Source organism: Periplaneta americana, chromosome 8 (genome assembly GCF_040183065.1).
Source record: "Periplaneta americana isolate PAMFEO1 chromosome 8, P.americana_PAMFEO1_priV1, whole genome shotgun sequence".
Lineage (NCBI taxonomy): Eukaryota > Metazoa > Arthropoda > Insecta > Blattodea > Blattidae > Periplaneta > Periplaneta americana.
Genome location: NC_091124.1, coordinates 5,577,728 through 5,589,735, shown reverse-complemented (window position 1 = coordinate 5,589,735; position 12,008 = coordinate 5,577,728). Strand labels below are relative to the sequence as shown.

Genomic DNA, 12,008 nt, shown 5'->3' with positions numbered 1-12,008 from the left:
CATGGTGCTAAAAGTTAAGGGGCTATGGTGTTGGCTAGTCAGGGTAAGTGCATTTTTATGTACTAAAAACTAATGTTCCACCTCGCTATAGTTAGAGACTGACAAGTAGTAACCCTTCTCTGGTTGGGCTTGAAAGGGTTAGTCAGTTGCAGGAACTCCGTGCTCACGCCATTCTATACTGTTGGCTAGAGCTTCCACTGGAGAGAGGAACAAAGCTTAAGGGTGTTTGAGAATAAGGTGCTTAGGAAAATATTTGGGGCTAAGAGGGATGAAATTACAGGAGAATGGAGAAAGTTACACAACACAGAACTGCACGCATTGTATTCTTCACCTGACATAATTAGGAACATTAAATCCAGATGTTTGAGATGGGCAGAGCATGCAGCATGTATGGGCGAATCCAGAAATGCATATAGAGTGTTAGTTGGGAGGCCAGAGGGAAAAAGACCTTTGGGGAGGCCGAGACGTACATGGGAAGATAATATTAAAATGGATTTGAGGGAGGTGGGATATGATGATAGAGACTGGATTAATCTTGCTCAGGATAGGGACCAATGGCGGGCTTATGTGAGGGCGGCAATGAACCTCCGGGTTCCTTAAAAGCCAGTAAGTAAGTAAGAGCTTCCACTGACATAGACTTACGGGTGGCTTCAGTAGTGGTGTTCACTTTTCAAACACAAGTTCCAATCAATGGTTAGAATTGTTATTTACAAATATCAAGCACACTTCACTAGATCCATTCTCCAGTCTATGAGAGTGTTAGATTTCACAGCATTGTGAACAAGGTCATCATCAAACATAATATCCACTCAAGAGTACTTGGTGTCATTTTTAGCTTTTAGTACATAAAAATTCGCTCCCTGCTTATGAACTATACCAAATCAAAATACAGTGAAACCTCTTCTTACGGACACCCCCAAGATACGGACACTCCTCATATACGGACAGATTTTTATGTCCCAACTGAAATAATATAGAAATAATGATAAATTTAACTCTCGTTTACGGACACTCTCAGACAAGGACATGGACAGCTGTTTGACAGTCCTAAAGCTTGCTTTACCTCCTGACTGCGGACAGAACTTGGATTTCAAGACCTAATGTGTTACAAAAATGGAAAATTTAGTTTTGAGAATTGTACAGAAATTGCTTTACATGAAAGAAGGGGTCTTGTAGGCTACCACTGCCCAGCTGGCAACCCCTTGTTAGCTGGAAGCGGGTGGATAAACAAAGTCATAAAATTTAACCTGTCTGATGGGTCCAAGGTTTCTATTATCATGAAACTGTATTCGACACATGATAGGGTTAAAAGGATTATTCTCTTCTCTTCTTTTCAATCAGTTGTACTGTTTCAAGAGACATGGCATCTAATTTGAAAACTGTAAATTACAGTACTGCATAATTGTAGACCTAGAATAAAACTATATTATTTTAATGTACCGAAGTACATATGATATTTCCATGCAGATATTCTGCGTCATCATACGATGAAAGAGTAATGGAACGGAGAAAAATTCTCTCCGGCGCCGGGATTTGAACCCGGGTTTTCAGCTCTAAGTGCTGATGCTTTTATCCACTAAGCCACACCAGATACAACCCCGACGCCGGTCAGAATCGTCTCAGATTAAGCTCCAACTCTTGGGTTCCCTCTAGTGGCCGCCCTCTGCACTACGTCATAGATGTCTGAGACGATTCTGACTGCCGTCGGGGTTGTATCCGGTGTGGCTTAGTGGATAAAAGCATCAGCACGTAGAGCTGAAAACCCGGGTTCAAATCCCGGCGCCGGAGAGAATTTTTCTCCGTTCCATTACTCTTTCATCTAGAATAAAACTGCATGGCACAGTACTGTATTTTCCTTTTTAGGTCTTATCTACTGTAGTTCAAAGTTGCAAAGAATTTACTGTAGTATACTGTATTTAGAATTAAACTACAGTAATACATTTCATTTAAAGCGTGAAGGGATATATATTGCAAATTATAAAATTACTGTTAGATTGGGGAGCCTCCCTCCCAATAAAGGACACCTCCCAGATGAGGACAGATTGTTACGTCCCTTCGATATCCGTAAATGAGAGATTTCACTGTATTAACTTTTAGTGCATAAAAATCCCCCCTCCTCTCATGACGAGGAGCGTAGTCATGGTGACATTATGCAAGTTCAAACTTATGGGAAGAATATTTGACATGCTGTAGACTACACAATACACAGCTTTTAAAATGTTGTGTTTTATCTATTTTTAGAATTGTTAATCGAAGTTATTAAAATGGCGTGCGGTTAGAGGCAGAGGACAACGTGCTGATGTTGCCTCCTGTTAAGACAACTGAAGGGAATGAGTACTGCTATCAATTCAAAGGGATGATTTGATGAGTGCGTAGTATCTAGCAGTTCCCAGCCTCGTATTAAACCACTGAACAAAGACTGCTTCAACAGCACAATGGATCACTTCAAACTCCACTAACACTACCAGATGTGTCCAAGGAAGTTATGTGAAAGGATCTCTTCAAAATTCAGTTCAAAATATAATTATGTTACTGGAAATAAGCTGCCTTTAATTGACGCAGAAAATGTTTCTCTCATGCAGGGACATCTATTAAGTGCCTGTCTAACGAAATCTTCTGCGCACACCTATGTTTGTTTCCGAAAGTGTTGCTCTCTCCCAAAAGTTTCTATTACCATAAAGTGGGGTGACTTTGAACGCTGAGGTGACTTTTATCAGTAACTTAGCGCCTTTCTAAATTAAATGCTGTACCCAATTGCGAAAAAACTGTTTAATTTGTCAATAAATTAGTTCAGTTTTTTCGCAATTGGGTACAGCATTTAATTTAGAAAGGCGCTAAATTACTGTTCAAAGTCACCCCACTTTACGGTACAATGAATATCCAAAAATTAACACAAATTATTAAACAGTTTAAATTTTGTTTAACCAAGAGGACAAAAGTTGTAAAAATTGTGGGAAAGAGAAAGCAACATAAAAATATATATACGAAAGATTGAAAATCAATCAGCTATTGTTTTTTCTCCACAATTTCCCTGATCTGCAGCTGCTACAACAGCACTGCCACCCCGTATCTGACTCCAAAGCAAAGCCTTGCTTATCACTAAGCATGCTGACACCAGTAATGCACATCACTACGCTAAGTGCTTGCTTTACATGCATGAATCCCTACACTTTGTATGTTTATTACTCAGTCATATTTTTCTCTATAAGTAATTGATTAACTAGCGGACTTACTCGTGTTAATTATGTAAGTCTGTGCGGCTTACAGCTGTTTCAGTGTTTCATCACACCATCCTCAGAGCCTACTAGATCTCGGCGTCATCTCGAACTTCTCTGCTTGTTGTGTGGGTGCGTTTGATTGTTGAAAAGTGGAGTCAAATAGTGTGTGTGTACTGAAATTGATCTGTGTGTTGAGGATTTGATCTGGGTGTGTTTGTATATTTCATATTGTTCTAGTGTGTTGAGTTTTTGGTTTTTGGGTTGTATGTGTAGGATTTTAATGTCTGCATTTATGTTGTTGTATGTGTGGTTAGCATTGGTTATGTGTTCGGCATATGTAGATGTATTGTGTCCTCTGGTTATTGCTTTAATGTGTTCTTTGTAGCGTGTTTGGAATGATCTGCCTGTCTGTCCAATGTAGAACTTGTCGCAACTATTGCATGTGAGTTTATATACACATGTGTGGTCGTATTTATTTGTTTGTGTTGTTTGTGTGTTGAGATGTCTTTGTAGTGTGTTTTCTTTTCTGTATGCTATGTTGTATTTCTGCTTTCTGAATGAAGATGCGATCTTATGTGTGCTTTTGTTTTCATATGTTAGTGTGATGTATTTCTTGTGTTTGTGTTGTGTTTTGTATGTTTTTGTGTTTGTTGAGTTTTTGTTTTGTCTTCCTTATGATGTTGTCTATTATGTTTGGGTTGTATCCGTTTTCTTGTGCTATGTATTTGATTGTGTTCACTTCTTCATTGTAGTGTTGTTGGCTCATGGGTATGTTGAGTAATCTGTGTACCATTGTCCTGAATGCAGCATGTTTGTGTTGTGTGGGATGATTAGATGTGTTGTGTATGTGTGTGGTGGTGGTGGTTGGTTTTCTGTATAATTTGAAGATGTGTTTGTTGTCAATTTTTGTTATGGTGATGTCTAGGAAATTTATGGAGTTGTTGTTTTCAAGTTCCAGCACCCACACAACAGGCAGAGAAGTTCGAGATGACGCCGAGATCTAGTAGGCTCCGAGGATGGTGTGATGAAGCACCGAAACATCTATAAGCCGCACAGACTTACATAATTAACACGAGTAAGTCCGCTAGTTAATCAATTACTTATATTCAAGTGTTAAAAGGAGTGTATGCAAGATTCAAAATGGTATTTTCTCTATATTATCGTCATATTTGTATTCTTTGATAGAGTCACTCGTTTGAACGTATTTCCAGCATATGCCTATGACTGCACCAGAAATGTGTATGATCAGCAATAATACACAACAATTGTTGAACTACCAAGACCTGCTGAAACTGTAAAATGCAATTTCGGCAACATTTTAAACAAGATTCTTTTTTTCTTCTTTTTGAAAAATATGGCTGATCACATAACTTGTCATGAATTGTACTAAAATATCATGCAACCTGGTGTGGCTGTAAAGGAAATGAAAGAATAGATCATGTTATTGTTTGAACTCCTGGAAAGCCCCTCGAAATGCCAAACAGAACATGTGTAATTTACTGCGGTAACATTTTGCACAGGACAACAGCTGTGAAGGACTATACAACATATTCAAATAGAATACATAAGTAACAGAGAAATGGACAGTCAAACGAGACAATGGAATATAATCTAGAAGTTCAGTATTCTGTATTTTGACAAAGAATTTGAAAAGGAGAAAAATTTCTGCGTGATGGGTCCCTCACTGCTTGACTGCTGAGCAGAAGCAGAAAACGCCTGGACATCGCAAACTTGCTGACAGGACCATCACAAAAACAAGTAGCCCAACGAGAAACTGTATTACGGTCCACTGTAGGTTCACCACGAACTCCACTCAAAGCTCTGTCGAAGTGTGGATTTCGCGGGGTGGGGTTTCCATGTAAAGATTCAATCTTTGGCCTTCAGTCATCACAGTACTCGAGACACATGTAGGCTCCATTTCTAGCGCTCGTTACCTAAACACAGAGTATACCATGGACGAAACGAACACATGTGCTTCTTCCTCAATCCTTCAACTGCAAGTGGCATGATTGTCACTGGTGTTGCACTATCTACTTCACAGTTCTACCAACCTGTGCATTATTTATGAAATGATCCTCGTAGATATGGCATTACTATGTGTGGTGGAAGTAAGAAAATAAAGGAAATGTTATTAAAGAAGAAGAAAAAAAAAAGCAATGAACAAATCCCCTGCAGATCGTGTTTATAAATGTAGGTGTTTTAACAGTGTGTCACATATATTTCACTCTAGATATCTTACTTTTAATACATAATTCCTTACATAATTTTAGTCTGAGAAGTGATCAACATAGTTATCAGACAAGACAAGAACAAAGTAAATCTTCCATATTTCAGGTTGAGTAAGACTCAAAATAGATATCTAAATATCTTGACTCAAAATTGTACTATAAATTATCTGATAACTTAAAATTATTAAATATTATTGATTTTTAAGTCAACAATTCATGAATGGCTAATTTTAAATACTTCATATGCAATCAAATTTATGAGTTTTTAGATTTGAAAGAAATTAATATATAGAATAACTCTTCTTGGGTTCTCAGCCAGATGAGTTGGAGATTTGCTTCCATGCTTTCAATGGCTAGCTCTGCCATCTTCTTCAGGGAATGAAGTGATTTTCTTCCAAGCTTTCGACGGCTAGCTCTGCCATCTTCTTCAGGGAATGAAGTGATTTTCTTCCAAGCTTTCGACGGCTAGCTCTGCCATCTTCTTCAGGGAATGAAGTGATTTTCTTCCAAGCTTTCGACGGCTAGCTCTGCCACCTTCTTCAGGGAATGAAGTGATTTTCTTCCAAGCTTTCGACAGCTAGCTCTGCCATCTTCTTCAGGGAATGAAGTGATTTTCTTCCAAGCTTTCGACGGCTAGCTCTGCCATCTTCTTCAGGGAATGAAGTGATTTTCTTCCAAGCTTTCGACAGCTAGCTCTGCCATCTTCTTCAGGGAATGAAGTGATTTTCTTCCAAGCTTTCGACGGCTAGCTCTGCCATCTTCTTCAGGGAATGAAGTGATTTTCTTCCAAGCTTTCGACGGCTAGCTCTGCCATCTTCTTCAGGGAATGAAGTGATTTTCTTCCAAGCTTTCGACGGCTAGCTCTGCCATCTTCTTCAGGGAATGAAGTGATTTTCTTCCAAGCTTTCGACGGCTAGCTCTGCCATCTTCTTCAGGGAATGAAGTGATTTTCTTCCAAGCTTTCGACGGCTAGCTCTGCCATCTTCTTCGGGGAATGAAGTGATTTGCTTCCAAGCTTTCGATGGCTAGCTCTGCCATCTTCTTCATTCCCTGAAAGCTTGGAAGCTAATCTCCAACTCACCTGGCTGAGAACCCGAGAAGAGTTATTCTACATCAAACACCGGGAAAGCCTCAAGTCATACAAATTAATATATAGTTACGAGTTTCTTATGTTTTATATGACACTGTCTACTGCATGTACTAGAATAAGTGAAATTTAAATGTGAAACGTTCATTCATATTTGTGTAATGAAAAAGCTGTTTATACAAGAAAGACGTAGATTAAGAAGAAACTACTGATTCTAATCACCCAAGAAGCCTATGACTGACTTACCGTTACAATTTCAAGCATTTCCTGTCGTGAAATGTATCCGTTGCCATCTAAATCATACATGCTGAATGCCCATTTGAGCTTCTGTTCCAATTTTCCTCTGGATGTAACGGAGAGCGCACACAAAAATTCTCGAAAGTCGATTGTACCATCACCATTAGCATCGAATGTCCTGAACACGTGTTCTGCAAACTGAGACAACACAAGCATTCAGTTATGTGATCAAGTCCAGCACTTTGCACAACCTGATACCCTAGAAAGCACCTATGGAAAAATGTTTGTAATACTCTACAGCAGGCCTGCACAAGGTTTGCGCTTTCCGAGCCGGCTCACAGCTCATGAGCAGAATGCAGATATTAGCTGAGCTCTGTATAAGGGTGGACTGGGAAAAGGGGTGGATCTCGTACAAATTATACACAAAAGGAGGTACTATTACGAATGTTTATGAAATGAATTCCCGTTCAGTGTTTGCAAAAGTATCTTGGACTATTATTAATTAATAAAGAAATATTTATTTTACAGAAATAATAGAAATTCTATAGCTACTTAAATGTACAATATCATTTTGTTATATTTTTATTTATCAGTACATCAAAACGAGGTTTTATGCTGTTGGCAGCTGAAAGGAACAGTAGCCTACTGATCTTAATGAAACATCAGTTACAGATGTTCGATGTCTGCCTTCATTAAAGTTGATTATAGAAAACAGTTGCTCACAAATATAAATGTTGAGCTAAACATAGCAATCATTTTCACAGCCAGCTTGTGTAGTCGTGGATATTATTGCTAATGTTTAGTCTTGTAAATCGCAACCAGGCTAGTAGTATTATTCAAACGATCTTTAGCCCTTAGGTCACATTGAAGATCAATAAGTTCGAGCTGTAAATCGTTAAATGTTAAATGTTATGTTCCGTCTTTTAGATTCCTCCATACTGTACTGTAGCAGTAGGTAAGCAATGTGAAACAGTTACTGAGAATAGGCCTACACACTGCACTCCACTAGATAGCTGAGTGGTCGTTTCCCTCTCCTCTACCTACAGCAAGTCTATGTCATTCTGACCTATCTTCCTCTCTGTTTCGGCTAGCGGTAAACACAGCTCTCCCGCTCCGAAGGAGCGCGCGTGCTTGTTGAGCGCTGTTTGTGCAGGTATGCTCTACACACATCTTGCTCCTTACTGATGCAACCCACAACATACTGCCCTTAGCAACTGACAACATATAATTACTGAAATCTGAATATCACGTATAAGTATTACCATATATTTAAGATATTACTTGAGCAGCGAATGCTGCTTTTACTTCCTCGTACTGGTTACAATTTTCATTAAAAGTTCAAGTTCTTGGTTTATGATTCTCACCAAGTGGTGAAATTACATAACCATCAACCACTTAAACCTTCCACGCAAATACAGGATGAATCAACTGCCATCTTTTTCAATTGTTTGTTGTGTTTTACTTTTCTATCATGATATGTTACGGTATTCACATTGTGGAAGGCAATGAGGTCAAAAATATTTTTGAAATATTTAACATTTTCAGAGAGTTTAGATGTTATGTTATGTTTTATTTAACGACGCTCGCAACTGCAGAGGTTATATCAGTGTCGCCGGATGTGCCAGAATTTTGTCCCCGCAGGAGTTCTTTTACATGCCAGTAAATGTACTGACATAAGCCTGTCTCATTTAAGCACACTTATATGCCATTGACCTGGCCTGGGATCGAACCTGCAACCTTGGGCATAGAAGGCCAGCGCTATACCAACTCGCCAATCAGGTCGACCACATTAAGACGTCCTAGATCTTTCACTCCCACTTACTCTATTAAACACGGAAAACAAAGACAGCACTCCTGAACTTGCCACTACTACACACACGGGGAATACTTCAAACCTAGCTTCTAGAGTTGATATGGGTGTAGATAGCTTTATTGAGAAAAATTAAATAGTTACGAGATTTATGATGAAGGAGAGTGATAATATTATGAAAGAATGTCTGCTAAATTGAAATGTAACTGGATAAGGGAATTGGAAATCGATGTTTGGAGAGTAGGCTTAAGTGGCTATGGAAGGAAATTGGGACAATGACATAAATGTAATTTATGTAAAATCATAAAGGAAAGGCGTACTGGTAACGAAATTTAAAGATGAAAGCTCTGTGAAAATGTAAGAGAATTAAGATCATTAAAGAGCTACACTGTATATGATTATGTCTCGGGACGAGAATATTATACGAAATGGAAATATAAAAATTGGAAATTTATCTTTTGAAGAGGTGGACAAGTTCAAATATCTTGGAGCAACAGTAACAAATATAAATGACACTCGGAGGAAATTAAACACAGAATAAATATGGGAAATGCCTGTTATTATTCGGTTGAGAAGCTTTTATCATCCAGTCTGCTGTCGAAAAATCTGAAAGTTAGAATTTATAAAACAGTTATATTACCAGTTGTTCTTTATGGTTGCGATACTTGGACTCTCACTTCGAGAGAGGATCATAAGTTAAGGGTGTTTGAGAATAAGGTGCTTAGGAAAATATTTGGGGCTAAGTGGGATGAAGTTACAGGAGAATGGAGAAAGTTACACAACACAGAACTGCAAGCATTGTATTCTTCACCTGACATAATTAGGAACATTAAATCCAGACGTTTGAGATGGGCAGGGCATGTAGCACGTATGGGCGAATCCAGAAATGCACATGTTGTTGTTGTTGTTTTCTAATGCCAGGCGTTTGACAATAAAGTCATTTGACCTGTTGCACTCCAATATTTTTCAAAGATATTATCATGACTAGCCACTGAAGCACAGATTTTGAGGTGTTCCGATACCTAATTCCCTCTTTACCCTTTCCTATCCAGTCCTCTGACTGAACTCTTACTTTCTTCGACCCCAACGGCATTGGAGCATTCGAGGCCTAGGGGTTCATTTCCCTTTCCTTCCTCCTCTTTCTACTTTCCTGTTCCTAGTGCTGACCTGCTATGGCACTAAAATCGTCCTCCAGTGGCTTAAGGAGGGAAAGCTGGTGATCAACAAGATCTCTCAGCTAGGTCCAATGGACCCGTCGACCAACAGCAGGTGTGGTCCTCCAGACATTCTGTGGGTTGTGTGTGAATGAAGTAGCCACCAAAACGTTAAAATATGGCGTTCACTTAAATCGGCTACAACTTGCCATTTAACTCCAATATGAAATGAGTACCGTTAAGGTAAAATTATCCGGAGGTAAAATAGTCCCCCAATTGGATCTCCGGGCGGGGACTACTTTAATGGTACAGAATCAACTAAACATCTTACAATGGAATGGTGGCGGTATAACATCAGAAATGCATATAGAGTGTTAGTTGGAAGGCCGGAGGGAAAAAGACCTTTATGGAGGCTGAGACGTAGATGGGAAGATAATATTAAAATGGATTTGAGGGAGGTGGGATATTATGATAGAGAATAGATTAATCTTACTCAGGATAGGAACCAATGGCGGGCTTATGTGAGGGCGGCAATGAACCTCCGGGTTCCTTAAAAGCCAGTAAGTAAAGAGCTACAGAGATATAAAAAACACATGGAAGCAGGGAGACTACCTCAGAACAAACACCAGAGAGGAGGGAGCTGGCATGATGTGGTGGAGATTAAAGAGCAGGAGGGGAATGTAGAAAGGGATATCAGGACAGAAGAAAGATGCGATGGATAAGTACAGTTTTAATCTGAGAACTTAAGGAAATTATGGATCGATACAAACTTTTCTGATTCTTAATCTTAACAAAACCGTGTAATGCCCTTAATAGTAGCAATTTAAAAAAAACTAAGTAAATTTCTATTTATAGTAAAGAGTAAATGGGAAGAAAAGGTGAAGGCCTACTGGAACTTTAAATAATAAATAGGTTTCCAAGTAGTGAAAGTAGCATGCATTGGTCTGTGATCATTTGGTCCTAAAATATAATGGATACTACAGAAAGAGTGAATAATTAAGACTACAAGTTAAGTAAAGTGCAAGAAGTTTTTTTTTTGTCTACTGGGAAATGATTCGGTAAAATGGTTAACTTCAAGACCACCAAAACATTCTAATATCTAATACATCGTTATTAGTAATATGTTAGAATACAGTTCATACTTTAATAAAGATAACTATGAAATTATAAGGTAAGATGTAAAGTTGAGGCAGACCTGATGAACTGGACTGTACCTGGACTGCCATTAACAGGAATATGACCGTTGGCAATATATACAACCGTATATTTCTACAGATAAGACGATAGTTCAATCATAAAAAAAATATTTACAAAACCGGAGCTCATCTTATATGGCAGATAGGATCTTAAAATTGTACACAAAAGCCAGTACAAAATACAGCAAATCACATTCGTGATCCGAGGCAAAGAGTACGTCCTGATTTTCAATGTTGTCATATGGATCCCATTCCGAGTCAACTTCTACTTCGTCATCAGTATTCCATGACAAATCGTTCTCTGTGCCATCCATAGCATTAGGAATTCCGCACTTTTTGAAGGATTTTATCATTGTTTCCACTTTCAACTTTTCCTATGACAGTTGATAGTCTAAGGGTCGTCTTAAAGGACAGATATAAGTTAAAATCATAATACTGTACTCGAAATTTACACCTCGTCTTATCTGTGGAAGTATACGGTACATACATACATACATACATACTACACACCCAGCTATTATCATTAATTCCCATTGAAAGCAATGATGCGTCGCCCTCTGTTACATATATATAACAGAAGTAGGGTAACCTAGCTGTTTAATTTTCAGTTTTTCTTCGAAGTTTCTAAAAGTAAAAGACTTTTCTTTCCTTCAGTAAGCTGACCACTGAATTCAAAGTAATCTCACAATGCAGCCTACACGGTGATGCACAGGACAGACTTGGTGACCATCACAAGTGTTGCCACATCTTTCTAGTAGCTGCTGAGTATAACATTACGCCTTTTTCTGCGACTTCGTTCATGAAGGTCCTGGCTTTTTAGTCTTCCAGAACAGGAGATGTTCGTGCTTTAGCAATGTTGCCTAGTTGTAATGTTAAGACTCAGTCGCTGTTAGTTATGGTTACATGTGCCCAAACAAAATACGATAGCAAAGAAGAAGTTGAGACATATGAAGTAAGTCACGTGAGAAACATTATAGCTGCCATTTTCCATGTTTCTGAAGACTAACTAAAAGAAATAAAAAGTTCACTCTGAATGAGAAAAAGAAAAGTTACGTACTTTATTTGATAAAAACTCGGT

The 12,008-nt window shown here is 38.5% G+C and overlaps 1 protein-coding gene across 1 annotated transcript in view; it reads right to left on the bottom strand.

The window, feature by feature from the left end:
• Nca (neurocalcin homolog) overlaps window positions 1-12,008 on the bottom strand; it is a 540,761-nt gene that overhangs the window by 2,951 nt on the left and 525,802 nt on the right. The window contains exon 4 of the mRNA XM_069832283.1: window positions 6,780-6,968. Coding sequence (XP_069688384.1) covers window positions 6,780-6,968 — 189 coding nt within the window. The remainder of the gene's footprint in view (window positions 1-6,779; window positions 6,969-12,008) is intronic.